The sequence below is a fragment of the Bubalus bubalis genome, chromosome 5 (assembly GCF_019923935.1).
Source record: "Bubalus bubalis isolate 160015118507 breed Murrah chromosome 5, NDDB_SH_1, whole genome shotgun sequence".
Lineage (NCBI taxonomy): Eukaryota > Metazoa > Chordata > Mammalia > Artiodactyla > Bovidae > Bubalus > Bubalus bubalis.
In genome coordinates this window covers 42,164,225-42,184,217 of record NC_059161.1, presented here as the reverse complement: position 1 = coordinate 42,184,217, position 19,993 = coordinate 42,164,225, and the positions used below count along the sequence as shown (strand labels likewise).

At 43.0% G+C, this 19,993-nt stretch overlaps 1 protein-coding gene across 3 annotated transcripts in view; it reads left to right on the top strand.

The window, feature by feature from the left end:
- The window catches only part of FMO4 (flavin containing dimethylaniline monoxygenase 4), a 54,637-nt gene that overhangs the window by 7,206 nt on the left and 27,438 nt on the right, over nt 1–19,993 (top strand). For all 3 annotated transcript variants that reach the window (XM_045165736.1, XM_045165735.1, XM_045165734.1), the window contains exons 3-6: nt 3,315–3,503; nt 4,128–4,290; nt 17,945–18,087; nt 19,213–19,412. In XM_045165736.1, coding sequence (XP_045021671.1) covers nt 3,315–3,503; nt 4,128–4,290; nt 17,945–18,087; nt 19,213–19,412 — 695 coding nt within the window. The remainder of the gene's footprint in view (nt 1–3,314; nt 3,504–4,127; nt 4,291–17,944; nt 18,088–19,212; nt 19,413–19,993) is intronic.

Sequence of the window (19,993 nt, the reverse complement as noted above, 5' to 3'; positions counted from 1 at the left end):
TCGCTGAGGGTCGGACACGACTGAGCGACTTCACTTTCACTTTTCACTTTCATGCATTGGAGAAGAAAATGGCAACCCACTCTGGTGTTCTTGCCTGGAGAATCCCAGGGAGGGGGAGCCTGGTGGGCTGCCGTCTATGGGGTCGCACATAGTCGGACACGACTGAAGTGACTTAGCAGCAGTAGCAGTATATAGCTACTAGCAGGTTACTAGTTAGAGAAAGGAAATGTCTCAAAACTCAGAGACTGGCACCAGGCCCCTTACCCACAACATGCATTTTGAGATAACATTGGCACAAGGTGAGTTGTCCCAGGCCATAAAGTGATTGGCATGAATCTTGGAAGAAAGGCAAGCAAATACATAGCAAATTCTAAGCAAATACATAGTCTCATTAACATAGCTTAAGAGAATATTTACATGAATAAAACATACTGGTTCTGAGCCTTAGGCAAACCTACTTGAAGAAAGACAGAGTCTAGGGTAAATATAGTTCATTAACATAACTTAAGAAAAATATTTCCATAAGAAAAACGCATTGGTTAGCTCAAGGTTTGAAAAAAGTTAAGTACAGGTGGAACCAGGTGTCGTCATGGCAACACAGAATTTTAAAGGAACTCTTTCAATTTTGTATAGAGAAAGGAAAAAAATCTGACGTGTTTTTTGTTTCCTCCTGCTGCTTAAGAGAGAGATAAAAGACGTTTGACATTTGCAGCCTATTTCGTCCATTTGGAGACCCCCAGCCTTCCTACCTACTACCCTCTCACACATGCCTCTGGCCAAAATTGGTCCTGGTTACTGGCAATATCAGGGTCTTCAGTGGGAATAAAGTGATCTGCCCCTGGTATGGTATAAGGTGTCAAAAGATGGAGGCCCAAGTAGTAAGTGCTTCAGGGGGAAGAGAAGAGCAACATTTGGCAGGAGCTCAGGGCTGGGGAGGTACTTCACACTGGTATGAATGAAGGAAGCCTGCATGGAGGAAGTGGCATTTGCCAGTCTTGGATGGATGGTGAAGAAAACAGAATAAGCAAATGTATGTAAATGATCACAACTCTAGGATTATAGTGTACTGTGCTGTGCTTAGTCACTCAATCATGTCCGACTCTTTGTGACCCTATCGACTGTAGCCCACCAGACTCCTCCATCCATGGGGAGTCTCCAGTCAAGAATACTGGAGTGGGTTGCCATGCCCTCCTCCAGGGGATCTTTACAACCCAGGGATCGAACTCAGGTCTCCCGCGTTGCAGGCAGATTCTTTACCACCAGGAAAAGCATTTTCTGAGCCACCAGGGAAACCCATAGTATACTGGGGAAAAAAAAATTTTTTTTTCTGGTGTACTGTGGGCCTCATCAAGCCACCAAATGTCAGTATGGAAGAAAATATTCAGTCTGGTTTGTGTACTTTTCTGCTATTTGACCCTATTGTTGCAGGAAGGGGGACCCCTTCCAGGGCCTGAAACTGGACTCTTGTCTAACTCTCGGAAATGAATTGTCCGAGGAGACACATCTGCTGACAAAGCAAGAGATTTTATTGGGAAAGGGCACCCGGGTGGAGAGCTGTAGGGTAAGAGAACCCAGGAGAACAGCTCTGCCCCATGGCTTGCCAGTCTCAGGTTTTATGGTGATGGGATTAGTTTCTGGGTGGTCTTTGGCCAATCACTCTAATTCAGAGTCTTTCCTGGTGGTGCACGCATCGCTCAGCCAAGATGGATGTTAGCGAGAAGGATTCTTGGAAGTGGACAAATACACGGCATCTCCTTTTGGGAGAAAGACTTCAGAGAGACTTGTAGCCAGGTAGCCAGTTGCCTAGTTTTATAAAAAGTAAGGTTGCAGTTATTAACTTCCAGCAGACATTGTTTTGAGAATGGTGGCATCCAAGCCTGACACGACTCAGCAACTAGGCAACTCTTCCGGTTGGTGGTGGCTTATTAGTTCCATATTCCTTATCAGGAGCTCCTGTCATAAAACAACTCATGCAAATGGTTACTATGGTGCCTGGCCAGGGTGGGTGGTTTCAATCAGTGTGCTTCCCCTAACACTATGGTTGGCTTGGTTTCCTTCTCCTATTACAAACTAATGATATAAACTAGTGATATAAACTAATTTTAGAAAATAATATTGCTACTGTGTAGCACAGAAAACTCTACTCAATGTTCCATAGTGACCTAAATGGGATGGAAATCGAGAGAAGAGTGGGTGTATGTGTATATATGACCCATTCCGTTTGCTGTACAGCAGAAACTGACACAGTGTTGTAAAGCAACTATACTCCAATAAAAATAAATTTAAAAATAAAAAATAATATTGAGTTAAAAGAAAAAATACAGGACTTCCCTGGCAGTCCAATGATTCAGACTTCACACTTCCTCTGCAAGGGGCGTGGGTTCATTCCCTGGTTGGGAAACTAAGATCCCATATGCCATGAGGCAGGGCCAAAAAAAATGAAAAGAAAAAATATAAATTAAATATAATATCAATACTTATGAGCACTAAATAAATTGGCACTATTTAAATTTTGATATAATTTCTTTCAGTCATACACATATTTTTTTTCAAAAATGCAATGGTAATATTCATTTTCATTCATTCAAGTATTTGTGATGTCCCTCTCCCAGGACACACAAGGAACAAGATAGACAGGGCCCCAACCCTCCTTAGAATCTAGTGGGAACAGAAACTGTAAACAGATCATTGCAATGCAGTGTCATCGATTCTGTGCTCAAAGTACAGGGTACTAGGTTGGGGCAGCAGGTATGATAGCTACCTTGTGAAGATCTATAGGGTTATGGAAGGCTTCTTAGAGAATGTGATAGCAAAGAAAGAGACTTGAAGAAGAAATAGAGATTAGCTTTGAACAAGTTCATTGGTGTCCTTAATATAGGTCTTTTTGTTTTGTTTTTGGATGGCAAAGACCAAGATAAGACAAGGAGTTGAGGAGTCCAGGAGAAAACAGAGGCTGTCAGTGTGTGATGACCCCCTTCATGAAAATTGAGATGAGACAGAGATTACTCGCTCCTCTCAGGTTCTGGGCCCGAAGATGGACCATGGGCCCACGTTCACGGAACTGTTTAAAGACACTGTTAGTCCTGCAGAGCCCCGTTAAATGTGGTTAGCTTCTTTGTAGTCTGACGAAGATATTATACTTAACAATTCCAACCCCACCAGTGATTTTTTATATCTATAGCAGGGGGATCCAATGCTAAATTTTCCAGAAACTCTTTGGAATGACATGTGGAATGCTAGCTGCTGGTGATCTCTGTTCTCTTCCTCCTATCCCCCTCAGCCCACCCCATCAAGTTAACTGTGCTTGTACACAGGAAACTTCTAAAGATGGGATGACTAGGGTCTACAAGTCACTAGTGACGAATGTCTGCAAAGAAATGTCATGTTACAGCGACTTCCCTTTCCAAGAAGATTATCCTAATTTCATGAACCATGAAAAATTTTGGAACTACCTCCAAGAGTTTGCTGAGCACTTTGACCTTCTGAAATACATTCAGTTTAAGGTAAGATGGCTTGGGTTATGGAAGGTTAATGAATAGGGGCTGGCCCATTCACCAATCTAATTGAAATGGGATGCCTAAGAAAACTTCTTCCTAATTTTCTCTCTATACGAATAAGGCAGATAAAAATCCTGCTGTTCATGTTTTACTGAAGTCACTAAAATACTGAATTTCCTGGTTCCTTTTCTAAATCCAAAGCCTCATTCAGGATGAAATTTAGAATTTTTTTCAGAGGAAAGGAAAACTGGATTTTGTTCATGAAACCCATTGGAAAGAAATAACTAGAAGTCTAAACCACAGAAATTATAATGGGTCAAAACTCATTTTCCTAAATTTTTCCAACATTCAATATTTTAACTCATCTTCTTCTCACCAGAAATAAAAACTGAATGTTTCTTCCTTGCAGTGAAATCATTCGGATGTTTTGGGTCCTAATCTTTATGACCACTTTTGAGACTTTGCACAAGTTATTTAACTTCTCAAGGGAGAAGATAAACCAATATTGAAAGGCCTTCTAACATGAGACTTACTTGACCCACTTGAAATAACAAACACGGTTACCATACAGTCATTGCATGAAGTCCCAAGATGACTGGTGGAAAACGAGTGTCTGTCTTTTGCTTTCAGACCACTGTGTGCAGCATAACAAAGCGTCCTGACTTCTCTGAAACTGGTCAATGGGATGTTGTCACAGAGACAGAGGGGAGGCAGGACAGAGCTGTCTTTGATGCTGTCATGGTTTGCACTGGACATTTCCTGAATCCCCGTTTACCTCTAGAGTCATTTCCTGGTGAGTCATTTCTACTCGAAACCATGCCTGCTCTTCCAGGTTCTACGGGAAGTTACTGATTTGTTATTGGAAAACCTTATTCATGATTCTAGACAACTTTATGTTTACCCTCAGAAATAATATGTACCAAATAACTTTGAAAGACTGAAGTACTACAGGGGGCAGGGTTTTTTATGTACTTATAAATATAAATGCTGATGTTATCATTTAAGTTTTATCATGCCTGTCTGATTCAAGTTTAGTGATCACATAGGGCTCAAAACCATCAGATGTCATGGAAAAGGATAGGATTTGAATTTTATCATTAAATTACAGGTCATTTGAATCAGAAGTGAATTGAAATTCAATAACTTAAAAGAAGTGACAGTATAAGGAAATTTGAGAGAATTTTTTTTAGGAACTAGCCCAGAATGATACGTATAAAGAAATATTGTCACCCTTCAAGATAGTCATTTCAGACTTCCCAAGTGGTCCAGTGGTTGGGAATCTGCCTGCCAAAGCAGGGGAACGGATTTGATCCCTGCTCCAGGAATATCCCATGTGCTGCAGGGCAACTAAAAGCCCACACACCACAACTACTGAAGCCCATCCATCTAGAGCCCAGGCTCCACAACACGTGAAGCCACTGCAATGAGAAGCCTGTGCACCGCATCTAGATAGTAGCCACTCTCACTGCAACTAGAGAAAACCCACCTGCAGCAGTGAAGATCCAGCACAGCCGAAAATAAAAGTAATTAATTTTTTTAAAAAGTCATCACAATAATAATCCATCCACCTCCTAAACTATCCACACAAAGCAGTTTTAGAAATTCCCCTTTGTAAATGCTTTTGATTCAATAGCACATTCTTTTTAATATACTCACAATTGGCAAAACTCCATCTTTTGAGGTCAAATGAGGATTACTAAAATGTAGCAAAGCTGCTCTTCTTCTGTTACTTATAAGTGGCCCTAAAGGCAGTGGAGTATGAATTTTTGAAACTTCGCTGAGGAATGAAAAGAACTTTTAAGAAAGGAAGATGTAAAGAACAAAGTTTGCAAGGCTTAGCCAATAAAATATGAAATAAATCTGATGAACATAATCTCAAATTAACAAGATATTCTATTTTCTAAATATTTTAGGGATCGAGGGAGACTTCAATACATAATTTTGCAAAGAAGCAATGTTGTAAATGGTGGGCCAGCTTCAGGCTTGCTGTTAATCTAGGGGCTAAACAGACAATCACCTGGTACTAAAGGGATATATAACTGACTCATAACAATGTTTCTATGGGGAAAACTTTAATGACCTCAGAGAGGTAGAGGAGGAATTATTGTAATAGAAATATTGAGGTCCCCCTCTGCTGCTGCTAAGTCACTTCAGCCGTGTCCAACTCTGTACGACCCCATAGACGGCAGCCCACCAGGCTCCCCCATCCCTGGGATTCTCCAGGCAAGAGTACTGGAGTGGGGTGCCATTGCCTTCTCCAATGCATGAAGGTGAAAAGTGAAAGTGAAGTCGCTCAGTTGTGTCCGACTCTTAGCGACCCCATGGACTGCAGCCCACCAGGCTCCTCCATCCATGGGATTTTCCAGGCAAGAGTACTGGCGTGGGGTGCCATTGCCTTCTCCAAGGTCCCCCTCTATTTTGCCCTAAAACCCAGATATTGGTGAAAGAAGAAACTCACACATACAGATTTTAGAGACTTGTCCTGAGGGGGGGTTTGGTTTATGACCAGACTTTAGAAGAGTCTGTTACATGGAACAGCAGGACAGATAATCCCAATTTCCTCCATGTTTCCAGAGTGAGGTACCTTGGTGAGTGGATACGGTGTAAGGTTTCTGGGAAGTTCCAGTTTGCCGAGTCAGACACAACTCAGCGACCAAACAATAACAACAATGGTTCCCTGCAGACAATGGCCCTGGATAAGTAGCATTTAGCATAATGGTTATGAACAAAGTTCTGGATCCAGACCCTGGTGCTATTTGCATAATCTTGGATAAACATAACCTGCCTAAGCCTCAGCAAAGTGGAAATACAAATTCCCATTTCAGAATATTGATGAGGATTAAATGTGAGATACTATGAAATATAGCCCCAAAGGAAAAAATAACCCAAAATATTGCACATAGTTGGTGAACAGCAGGCAGAAACAGAATGTAAATCTGTTTCCTGTATGAAGATTCTATGATTTGACACTGATACAACAGGGCCTCCTCATACTTGGGCTAGACCAATACAACCATGAGACCCTAAAATCTAATAAATAATTTTGGCTCCTTCTTGGGTCCTTCAAAACATTATATGACAAACATGACTGTTTCCCAGAACATTGGCTTGCTTTATTACTGTTGTTGCTTTTGTTTTATATATTTTAAAATACCAAAGGGGAAAAAAGGGGGTGGGATGAATTGGGAGATTAAAATGGACATATATACACTATTGATACTATATATTAAACAGATAACTAATGAGAACCTACTGCATAGCTCAGGGAACTCTCCTCTTTCTCTATGCTCTGTGGTGACTTAAATGGGAAGGAAATCCAAAAAGGAGGGGTATATGTGTATGTTTAGCCGATTTGGGCTTCCCAGGTGACAAAGTGGTAAAGTGGTAAAGAACCCGCCTGCAAGCGCAGGAGACGTAAGAGGCATGGGTTCTATCCCTGGGTCAGGAAGATCCCCGGAGGAGGGCATGGCAACCCACTCCAGTATTCTTGCCTGGGAAGTTCCATGGACAGAGGAGCCTGGCGGGCTACAGGTCATGGGGCAACTGAGCGACTTTCACATGACATGACATAGCTGATTCACTTTGCTGTAATGTAGAAACTAACAACATTGTAAAGCAACTATACTCCAATAAAAATCTTTATAAACAAAATTTAAAAATAAAACAGTATAACACAGAGCCCACAATAAACTCTCTGTAAGCAACAGCTACTACTGTTATGAATCATGACCTTTTTTAAAAGTTATTATCCACTATCTGAAAATTGCTTGAAAGAAACCTGTGATTCCCCAGATTAAGAAGTGTTTCTCCCTCTTAGTTAAGTTATCACCCTGGCCTCAGTTATGACCTCAGAGAGCTGAATCCTCCCAGAGCCCACACAGGAATCACAGGACAGGGAGCACAAAGTCCAGTTCTGCAGGTCACCACTCATCATTCTTCTCTCTTCCACACTCAGAAGTTGTGTAAGAGTGACTCTTTAAATACTAGTTACAGATTAATGATCACAAATACCTAGTTATATTTAATCAAGTATTAACAAATGTCATTGAACTTTGTCAGTGGTGTACATGGACTTCAAATGCCTGGTCTTCCTTCTCCTAAGGTAGTCGCTAAGCATTTTCCAACACATAACATTAGGGGGATAAGTATAAGATGAATAAACCACAGTAGCAAAGTACTCCAGAGATATTTGGTGACAAGTAAACCAAGCCTTACACCCCTCAGCAGACCCCCTTTTTCTGAATTAGTAGTTTTGATTTACCAAATAGATTCCTTTGGAGGGAAGGGCAATGCATTATTGACATAATCATTGATTTAGAATTACCTATTCATGCTATACCTTTTCTTGGGTGCCCTACTCAAATAGGCAGTTATGGAGAATCTATTATTTGAAAAGCATTGTGTTAGGTACATACAAAATCTATGAACCAAGGTGGAGACTTCAGCAAGCTTCTCTCCAGCCAAACCCCAGTAAATGGCTTGAAGCCCCACTCCCTAATGCATTTGGGGCACAGGCTTTTCCCTCTTCGTGAAACTCTCTAGTGCTTCGCTTTTCAAATTCCTAATCATCTTTCTAATGGCATTCTTTGGAAAAAAAAAATTCACCTCCTCCAGGATGCCTGCCCTGGTTCAGTCCAGGCTGATGCCCCATTGGAGCCATTGTAACACCTCCTGTTCTGTGAAGCAGTATAGTAGCATGCTTGTCAGCTGAGCTCCAGGGGCAGATGACTCCAGGGGCCTGACTCCTCCAGGCACTGTACTTACTGTATGGCCTTGAGCAAGTTGCTTAACCTGTGTCTTTTTCTCAGCATTAGTAAAACTGAATCATAATATTGTTCACCTTGTAGGGTTGTTGTGAGGTTTAAGTTAATTAACATATATAAAGTACTTAGCAGAGTGTCTGGGACTTGCTAGTAAGGGCTGAATAAATGTTAGTTGCTGCTGCTGCTGATAAGTCACTTAGGTCGTGTCCAACTCTGTGTAATCTCAGAGATGGCAGCCTGTTAGTTAGCTATTGTCTATTTACCTATTTCTTGCTCAAGGATGAACTCCTTGAGCTTAGAGACTGCCTTTTATCCTCACATCTCCTAAGCCTTGAGTTGTACAATGTTGAAAGTAAAGGTCATGTAAGGTACAGTTATTAACCAATTGTGTTTTGTCTCGTAATGTGCCTGCAGGACTCATCTGTGGAGCTTGTCCTTCTCCTGCCCTTGGTTGCAATTGCAGGCCATTCCCACCAATTCTCTGCTCACTCTCAAATAATAAAAAGTCCTCTGTCATCTTTTTTTTTTTAATTTTTTTTTTGTCTTTGCCACACAGCATGCAGAATCTTAGTTCCTGAACCAGGGGCAGGGATCAAACCCATGCCCCCTGTAGTGGAAGCACAGAGTCCTAACCACTGGACCTCCAGGGATTTCCCCCAACTTCTCATTTTTATAACTGAAATATTCTATGTTGTGTAATAGTAAAAACTTGCAGTTACCTGTAATGGTGAGAGGTTTCTCCCCTTCCTCAGCCGGTGCCTGCTTTGTGCTGACTGTGGCCGTAGGAAAGAGATGGTGTACTTGGCTACTCTCTTCCTCTGACTGTTCCTCTCTGTTCCTCTCTGACTCTCTTCCTCCTGCAAGTCCTTTGCCCACCTGCTCCAGTCTCTGGCACTTCCAGAATTGAAGTCAGGGGAAGGACATGAAGAAGTACAGGGGCAGGAAAGTTTTTTATTGACCGGCACCAATGAGGTGCTAGTTCTCTCAGGCCTCGGGGGTGTTTAAGATCCATGCTTTGTGGGGTTCTCTCCAAGGCTCTGCTCCAGAGACTAGCCAGCCCCACTACTAGGGATGTCTCAGTGCAGCCCCTGTTAATAGACCAAGCACTCTGGGGCTGCCCAGTTGACAAGTCCTTCAACCCTAGCTCTTCCCCAGGTCGTCTGCATACAAACTAGGTTAAGGTCTCATTGCCAGTCCAGACGGCTACCATGTGCAAAGTCCCTTTAAACTGTCATCAGACAGGCTCTCTCCTACATAGCTTCGTCTGGTCCACAGGAAACATGCATTCCACACTGTCAGCAGTTAAATGAAAAACTTGCTACCAGCAAGTTTTTCCATCACCCCTTGCAGGCAATTGCTGTCACGACCTGTCAAACGTAGGCCACACAGCATTCTCTGTGCTCCATAGATTCCAAGGGTCGAGGTCACACAGGGGTCTTCCGGAAGCCCCTCAAATCTGGCTTCATGTCAAGGGGACCGAAAATGCAACAGCGCTTTAAATCCTTTCCTGAAAGTCTCCTGTTTCCAACCTCTGGCCACTTCGACTCAATCCTTGAAAGTGAGTAAGGGGCTAAGGATGACAGAACTGGTCTGCACACACCTTTGCAAATTCTGCCTAGCTGGTTTAGCAGGGCCCTAGAAATGTGGCAACTATTGCATTTAGTTTTCAGCTTTGGGGTCCTCAGCAGGCAAAGATTCCCAATTAAAATACTGTGTTTTATATAGTAGCTCTTCAATAAATGTAATTGAGTAAATGAATGAATCAGTGACTGGAGAATGATAAGGTGAGACAGTTTTCATCTTTTTACATGAAAATTGCAAAAGTACTTGAAGTATTAGGGTGAGAGGCTGAGGAGTCCTCTAAAGTGCAGAGCCCCCCTTTCTGATTCTTTGTCATCTCACCAATCAGTGGGTCTGAAGGTCGCTGGCCCCATAGCTCTTGTTCCCTCTGCCACCTCTCATAATTTCCATTGTTGCATCTGTGACCACTGACCCTTTATAGCTGGTCCCCAAGAAGGGTCCTCCTGCCTGATGTTGCTTGGAGCCTAGAGACCAAATTCGGTTCAGAAGCACAGGAGGCTTTATTCTTTGATTGGAGAATGGAGAGGAGTGCCATCCGGCTGTAGAGAATAACTCTCCCGGACGATCGTGGGCGGGGCTGCTTTGTAGTGTTCTGTAGTGGGGAGGGGGCGGAGTTCTCGCCAGACAGGTGCAGGCGTGATGTTCACGCTCCAGCTCCAGATTGCAGGGCAGAGCAGCGTTCCCGCAGGAGGCCCACCACCGCCAACATTTTGAATTCAGTGACGTCCACACACTTCTGCATACACCCTGGTGCTGAGGAATCTGTACAGTTTAGGAGTGTGTTAGTCACTCGGTCGTCTCCAACTCTGTGTGACCCTCTGGACTGTAGCCCACCAGGCTCCTCTGGCCATGGGATTCTCCAGGCAGGAATACTGGAGTGGGGTGCCATGCCCTCCTCCAGAAGATCTTCCAGACCCAGGGATGTAACCGGGGTCTCCCACATTGCAGGCAGATTCTTTACCATCTGAGCCACTGGGGAAACCCTTTTCATACTAGGAGCTCAGGTCTAAAGGGCCAGGTGTGAGGCCTCTGCATGTGGCACCCTGTGAGCAAGTGACACTAGACTGAGAATAAAGGAGAAGAAAACAAGATTAGACTTTATCACCCAGAATGGGCTCTGCCAACCACACATCCCTCCTCTGTCTTTTGTCCTGTTCCTCATCCTTGAGGGGTATTAGGGGCTCAGGTCTATCTTCTGTGATTCCGTTCAGTTCAGTTCAGTCACTCAGTGGTGTCCAACTCTCTGCCACCCCATGAATCACAGCACGCCAGGCCTCCCTGTCCATCACCATCTCCCGGAGTTCACTCAAACTCACGTCCATCGAGTTGGTGATGCCATCCAGCCATCTCATCCTCTGTTGTCCCCTTCTCCTCCTGCCCCCAATCCCTCCCAGCATCAGAGTCTTTTCCAATGAGTCAACTCTTCACATGAGGTGGCCAAAGTACTGGAGTTTCAGCTTTAGCATCATTCCTTCCAAAGAACACCCAGAGATCTCCTTTAGGATGGACTGGTTGGATTTCCTTGCAGTCCAAGGGACTCTCAAGAGTCTTCTCCAACACCACAGTTCAAAAGCATCAATTCTTCGGCGCTCAGCCTTCTTCACAGTCCAACTCTCACATCCATACATGACCACTGGAAAAACCATACCCTTGACTAGACGGACCTTTGTTGGCAAAGTAACGTCTCTGCTTTTGAATATGCTATCTAGGTTGGTCATAACTTTCCTTCCAAGGAGTGAGCGTCTTTTAATTTCATGGCTGCAGTCACCATCTGCAGTGATTTTGAAGCCCAAAAAAATTGCTTCCTGTTAATTCCAGGCATCCCCACAACCCTGAGTGGAGGACCAGAGCATCTTCCCAGCTGCCTTTAGATGTGTTGATGGTCACCAGGCTTCAACCCTAACTGTTCGTATCACTGAGTGACAGTTTGTCTAACCTTTTGGAGACAGAGGACACCAGACAATTTAACATACATGGCCCAAGTATTAGCAAGAGCAAATCTTTCCTAAAAATGCAAATATCTAGGTCTTTTGCCTGTAGGCAAGTGTCCCCCAATGTGGAGGCTCACTGCTGTTGCCTGTTTTCCTGGCCACACTTTGTTGTTTTCCGGAAGAGAAGCTTCAGGTCAGAGAGGTTCAACTGAGTAGTCGGGGGCAGCGGGGGGGTTGTTGCCCTGGGGTGTCCTTCCACAGGTTGGGGCTCAGGAACCTCTTCACTCAAGGGTGATGTGCCCACGGGGTGAACCCTGCAACTTCAGGGTAGAGTGTGGGTGTTAGGATCACCAAGTGGGGTCTCTTCCACTTAGAACTGAGCTGGTCTTCCAGGTTTTTAGGTGCACCCAGTCTCTTAACCAAAATGGGTAGAGAGCAAGGACAGGGGGTGGGGTAATCACTTGGTTACCTACCTGGAGGGCATACTAGAGTTGTTCCATTTCAAGTTAAGGTTTCCCTTCTTTGGGGCGGGGTTGGGGGGGTGGGGTGGATGGTCAGTGGGGTAGTGGATGGGTCTACCACACATGAGTTCAAATGCACTTAACTCTAACTTATCCCTTGGGGCTAACCACATAGGGAGTGGGCAATTGGAAGCTACCTAATCCAGTTTTTTTGAGCTTCCTGACACAGCTTGGCTAAGGCCCATTTCAAGCTCTGTTTAGATCTTTCTACTCTCTCCAACAATTAAGGCCTCTGAGCTAAAAGCAGGATCTGCCCATGGCACTCATTATCCCTTTCATCATTTGAGACACAAGTACTGGATCATTATTGCTTAGAAAGGACCCTGGGAGCCCAAACCTAGGAATTATTTCTGTTAATAATGCTTCTGTGTGTGTATGCTCAGTTGCTCAGTCATGTCTGACTCTTTGCAGGCCCAGGGACTGAAGCCCGCCAGGCTCTTCTGTCCATGGAATTTTCCAGATAAGAATACTGGAGCGGGTTGCCATTTCCTAGTCCAGGGGACCTTCCTGACCCACGTCTCTTGCCTCCTGCATTGGCAGGTGGATTCTTTACCACTAGTGCCACCTGAGGAGCCCTAATAATGCTTCTATCCACCCAGAAAAAGAGTCTACTTGCACCAAGAGATACCTGAAATTGCTGGGTACTCTTGCCATGAAAGTGAAATCATCTTTCCAGTCTTCCCCAGGATTTGTTCCTCTGGTCTGAACAGGCCTGATCTGGGGACCTCTGAGGGGTCTGGTGTTGGGGTTGGTCATTGTGTGGATGGGGCAGGTCTCACCTATCTGACTGATTATACTTCTCATGCCAGAAGTGACCATGAACTCAGAGAACCAATTATATACCTGTAGCGAGTTCCTTGATGAGCCCCCCTGATGGTTTGACAAGCTGCAGTTTGGGAAAAGAACTATTGCCTGTGTTCATTACCTAGCCACCCACGGCCTCCTAGATCTCTAGTGAATCCCCATTTCCAGGTGTGTCTAATTCTTCCTTTGTGCAGACTTAGGAATAACTGGATGGATCTGGCCTTTGAGGTATGGGGATGTGGGGGGATAGTTGCCAGATCATTGGTTCTGGGGCCGCCCTTTGGGCAATTGCATTCGTCTTGTTGTTTCCCTTTATTACCTCTGCATTCTTCTCTTGGTGACCTCTACAGTGAACCACTGCCACATTTTTTGGAAGCTATACTGCTTCAATATGCTTAAGTCCTGTTCACCTGTTTATTCTCTGCAGCAGACATGCCTCTTTCCTTCCAAATAGCCCCATGCATGTAGGATGGCGTACACATCATGGGATTCTGTGTGAACATCGATGATCTTCCCCGTCCCAAAGGCTCCAGCAAGGCCTTTTTGACAGAAGTCCCTGGGGTAGGCTTCTCGCCTCTAAGACATAGACCTGGGAGGTCTCTGCCCATCCTGCCAGGCTTTTTCCTTCTCTCATAAAACTGCTCCTGTCCATGAATCATTCCTCTTTGGCATGTGGGAGAGGCTCATTTACTAGGTCAGGGCAACTGGAATAGATCATGTCTTCTATATAATAATGCTCCAGGGGCCCTGTTTCTGTGGGTAGCAGGGTAGCAGGATTTAGCCTGTCAGTTTTTTATGGTAACCACTGGATTGTCTAAAAGCATAGCCTGAACTTGAATTGACTTTCTGGGGACTAGCCAAAGTCTAAATCTGGTATGGAGCTCATATAGTGATCAGCTGACCAAATGTTAACTTCTCAGCTTCCTTTAGCCAGGTTGTAGTAGCTGCTACTGCTGGGAGGCAAGGAAGGCACCTCTTAGCAGTTTGATCTAATTGTTTAGACATATAAGCAACCACCTGAGTAAGGGGTCCCCAGTTTTTGAGCAAATATCCCAAAGATTATTCCCTTTATCTTATGAATGTAAAGGTCAAAGAGTTAAGCTAAATTTTAGAGAGCCAGAACAAGGGCCTTAAGTAATTGCATTTTCAGTTCTTGAAAGGTCTTTTTACATTCTGAATTGCATTCAAAAAAAATCATCCTTTCTTTTTAATTTTTCATAGAGTCCCAGCTATTAGACCACAGTTAGGAATCCAGACGTGGCAAAACCCAGCCATCCCTGGACAAACCCCTAAGCTGTCTTCTAGTTTTAGGAGGGGTGAGGCTGCCAATGCTTTCTACACTTCTCTTACCTTCTGTAGGAATGAAGCCTAGGTAGGTCACCCTAGTGTGGGGTATCTGAGCCTTTTTCTTGGATACTTTATATCCTTTATCCCCCAGATGGTTCAAGGTGGTTACAGTATTTTTATCAAAGGCCTCCTCAGTAGGGCTGATGATCAGAATTTTGTCTACATTGGAGGAGGGTTGGTGTAGATCTTTTAGGTCTTTAGTTAAAGTCCATCCAAAGATGGTGGAGGAATTTTTGACCCTTTAAGGCAGGACTGCCTAGCAGTATTATTGTTTTCAATACATGTAAAGCATCTTTTAAATCTGATATAGAATTCCAGGCCCCAGGGGACAGTAGAGTAACCAGCAGTGTGTAGTATTAAAGACTACTAGATGTATATCCTTGGTGGTTTCACTGATTACCCTGAGAGTCCTGTACCATATGCTATTTCCCATTGGGTGTCTTTATGAGGAGAATGGAGGTATTATATGCTGCCAGGCATGTTCTAATAAGGCCCTGGACAGTTAGGCCATGTGACAGGGCAGTACTGAACAAGACATCCCAATGGAGGGGGTACTGTTTTCTATTTGGCCATTTGTATACACATTTTAGATTGATTAGCATGAAACTGGCTCCTGCAGTTTATCCCACCCATCCCTGGGCTCAGACCTCAGATTTATTTCAAGAAGATTAACTTGCTCTGTCTGGGAAAGTTTGTCATCAGCCATTATTAACATTATTATCTTGTGCCCTTTGTCTAAGGGGACACCAATCTCCAATTTGTTTCCCATTAGGTGTATAGTAGTCCCCAATTTATTAAGATATTCCTTCCTGGCAGGAGTATGGGGTGTGTGGGAACATACAGGAAGGAGTGGCTGAGCCTATGTTTGCCCACTTTACACTCTGATGGTCCTATGAATACCCTTTCGTGAGCCTTCCCTGACAGCCCCATAATTCTACACGTCCTGTGACTGAGTGTTCCTGATTTGATGTTCAGAACTGAGAACACCAGTGTCAACTAAGAATTTGACAGCCTTTCTCCCTCTGTCACATGTCCACTGGGGCTCCTGGGGGTCAGCTGGAGTGCCAGCTTAGCAGCTCCCTGCCCCCATCATTCTTCTTTTGTTTGGCGTTCCCTTCCCATGACTCAGAATAAGTGGTAGTATAGATTTGGAGGCATTGCCTGAAGCACCTGAAGGAATGCCAAAGATTTTCTGTTGACTCTTGATTGATTTTCCTAATCTTATTCCAATGCACAGGTTTCTTTCCTACAGAAACACTCCTGAGTCAGGGGGTGATACCCAGAAACTTCCAGTTCTGCAGAATGCACCCTAATGAGCTGTCCTTCCATATGGCAGACATTTGGTTCCCCATAACTTAGATGTTCTGTTTTGGGTTTGTTTCAAACTATCAAGGGGAGCAGTTGAAGTGATTTGTTGGCACACAAATTCCACATGATTTGACATAAAAAGACTACAACTACTACTAAGACTTCCAGTTCAGGAAATTTGGAACCAGCACCCAACTGTTAATGGATTCCTTAAAAGACTAAAATGGGAGGTGTCAAAATGGCATGGACTCCAATCTAACTGGGGGTTAGACTGACCCTTTTGAGTCAGTCCCCAACAATATTCCTGCCCCAAATCATTCAAGCCAATAAGAACGAGACCAAGTTAGATCAAAAGCAAAAGTAAGTTTTATTCTCATCAGAGAATGGAGATGTGTGAGACTGTGCTCTCAAGAACATCTTTCCCCAATAGGCCAGCTCTGGGGCTGCTTTATAGGTACCTCATCAGTAGGAAAGAGTGTGGAGTTTTTAAGGTCAGGCACAGCCATGCTGCCCATGCCTCCAGATCATAGTGCCAGGTGCAGCATCTCTGCCCATGGTACCCTGCCACCATCTCGAATTGAGGCATCCTGCACAGCACTTCTGCACATGTTCTGTTGAGCTAAAGGATGAGGCACAGCCTTTTCACACTAGGAACTCTAGTCTGAAATGCTGGGTACAAGGCCTCTGCACAGGATATCCTATAATCAAGTGAAACTAGACTAAGTACAAAGGAAAAGAAAAAGGTTAGACTTTATTACTCAGATTCTACTTGTATTTCTTGGGAATTGTTAATGGACTTTGCCAGTGACAGCCACCACTGTAAATAGCTCTGCTTCCACTGTTACTACAATTCTTAGTTTTCTACGAACCCACAATTCATGTCTGTTATAGATGCCAATAAAATAACTACCAAAAAAAAAGATCAAGAGAAGAAATATTTGGTAGCCCTTTTCATATACAGTATATAAATATCATAACAGTGATACTTCTATTGACAGTGTTTGGAGCTTGAAAGATCAGTGAGAAATACAAATATAAATAACAAAAGAACAAAGAATAAATAAGCATGCTGCTGCTGCTGCTAAGTCGCTTCAGTCGTGTCCGACTGTGTGCAACCCCATAGACGGCAGCCCACCAGGCTTCCCTGTCCCTGTGATTCTCCAGGCAAGAACACCGGAGTGGGTTGCCATTTCCTTCTCCAATGCATGAAATTGAAAAGTGAAAGTGAAGTCGCTCAGTTGTGTCCGACTCTTCGCGACCCCATGGGCTGCAGCCTACCAGGCTTCTCCATCCATGGGATTTTCTAGGCAAAAGTACTGGAGTGGGGTGCCATTGCCTTCTCCGATAAACAAGCATACATTATAATAAAACAGTAAGTGTATGCATGCATGCTCAGTTGTGTCCAACTCTTTGCAACGCCAGGAACTGTAGCACACCAGCTCCTCTTTCCATGAGATTTCCCAGGCAAGAATACTGGAGTGGGTTGCCATTTCCTACTCCAGGGATCTTTCCAACCCAAGGACTGCACCCAAGCTGGAAGGCGGATTCTTTACCACTGAGCCACCCAGAAAGCTCAATAAGTATGTGATAAAACACAAAGTAAAATAAGCGCTAAGTAACAAGCCTAAATAACAATAATAATTATTTACATGAAAACATGCTACAAAATATATTTTTGCAAAAAAGGAGTTTTAATTCAATCTGTAAATATGTTATTAATATATTCATAAATCACATTCTGACAGAATATACTGATGGGTAAAATAAAGCATCAACAATTTATTGGGTTGTCCAGTAAGTTTGTTTGGGTTTTTCCATACAATCATACAGAAAAACCCAAATGAACTTGGCCAACCCAATGCTTCTTGTCTAGGATGTTCAGGGTCATGCATGAGATGTTTTTTATTATGGTCTACAGTAAGCTTGATTTCCCTAAGTAATTGCTTTCAAATGGAACACACAGAAATATTTAAGTTCTCCTATGTTTTTAACAAGACATGTTGTACTATACCAATATCTGGGCTTACAGTATCCAGTGGGCTAGCAGATGGTATACTGATTCTACTTCCTGCAACTGGCAGCAGAAACAAAGGGCTGCCATGTTTCTGAGACGTCCCTTTTCCCAAAGATCCTATGCTTGCCAATTAAAGGAGTTATAACTCTAGATATTTCTGATCCCTCCTTCCCCTCAGGAATCCATAAGTTTAAAGGCCAGATCCTACACAGCCAAGAGTACAAGATCCCAGCAGGCTTTCAGGACAAACGCGTCTTAGTGATCGGTCTTGGAAACACTGGAGGAGACATTGCAGTGGAGCTCAGTCGAACCGCAGCTCAGGTACACCATCTCTGAATCTGCACTCCCACCCCTAGCATCACTTCTGGTGTCCACAAGGTGGTATTCAAGGGTATAAAACACACTGGCCAAAATATGTGGAAATTATGTGGAATTGCTGAATTCCACATTTGCTAAATTATGTGGAAACAGAGTAAATGGGAAAAGAAAATCCTGAAAAATCCATAAAGCCTTTCATGATGCATGCTTTACAGAACTGAACCATCTCCAAGAAGGGTCGAGGAGAACTGTATGGATGCCAAACCACTAGGCATTTTTCAAAGGAGCTCCTGGAACAAGGTCAAAGGGGCAAATTTCTCCTCCCACATCAACTATCTTTCTTTTACATACTCTCAGTAATTCTGGAAAAACTCCCACATACAAAGAGAAAGGGGAGTTTGTTTTCTGAACATCTCTTCAACTAGGAGTCAGATTTATACTTTGTTTTGAGGTAAAAGCACCTCTTACTTTGCCCAAGATGTATACATAATGATTTTAGAAATCCCAAGCATAGGTTCACCAATTAGAAATCTATTCCACTTTATCATAAGTTATAGGACAATGATTAGATGTGGAAATAGTAGATTTTTATTTAATTCAGCTAATATTACCATCTCAAAACTCACTTTAAATTCCATATTATTTATGTAAAAAATTGCCAGATAAACAGCATGTATCTACTATTCTTTAAACATGATGAGAATATTTAACTGATACATAGATTAGTCAAAGTGATTTATGAAAACAATGACGGCAGTTGGAATAACTAGTCATTTATAGGTAGTGTTAGTCACTCAGTCATGTCCTATTCTTTGCAACCCCATGGACTGTAGACCACCAGGCTCTTTTGTCCATGGAATTCTCCAGGCAAGAACACTGGAGCAGGCTGCCATTCCCTTCTCCAGGGTATCTGCCTGACCTAGGGATCAAACCTGGGTCTCCTGCATTGCCAGCAGATCCTTTACCAACTGAGCCACCAGGGAAGCCCAGTCATTTGTAGATCTATGTACAAATTCACTAGTCCTCTGCTGTTATAAGACCAGAATGTTATAAGACCATTTGAAATATATTGAAGAAAAATAATACAAAATGATGTACATGTATTTAGCCATCTTGCCTTATTTTTAGGTACTTCTCAGTACTAGAACTGGTACCTGGGTTATCAACCGCTCTTCAGATGGGGGATACCCATTTAATATGATGGTTACAAGAAGACACCATAATTGTATTGCACAAGTTCTGCCCTCCTGTATTCTGAAGTGGATTCAAGAGAGACGCCTCAATAAAAGATTTGACCATGAAAATTACGGACTAAATATTACTAAGGGGTATTTAATCATATTTTTAATTAATGGTAAAGTTATTTAATCAATATTTCTCATTCTCTTTAATTCAGAACTTAAAATGTTCAATAATTGTGACTTTGCCTTTGTTTATCCTTTTCTAAGCTTATTTTCTTAAGACAATGTCCATCAGTACCACAGAAGGTCTTGAATTAGGAGTATTCTCTGTCTGGTAGCAGACTAGTAAATGAAGAAAATGAAGGATGGAAACTTTATTTCCATCCTTATTTCCAGTTTGAAAATCAGGATTAAATTGGCCTTGAGTGTTCTCAGGTTGGCTACCATTCACAAGTAAATGAGAGCACCGGTGAGTACAGATGGCCAGCTCTCACTGACCTTTAATAAATGTCCACACTGGCTGAATGATTAGAGGTATGAATTGCCAAAAGGAATTCCTAGAATTATATATATTAATATACATCTGTATAGACCTACACATTGGCAAGGAAAAAGAAAACCTTGGAAATGCATATAAAGTTGTGATTTTTATTAAATGCTTGACCCAAATATTGTTTCTTTGGTAAGATGGCTTTCACTTATAGAAAAAAATGAATAACAATGAATTA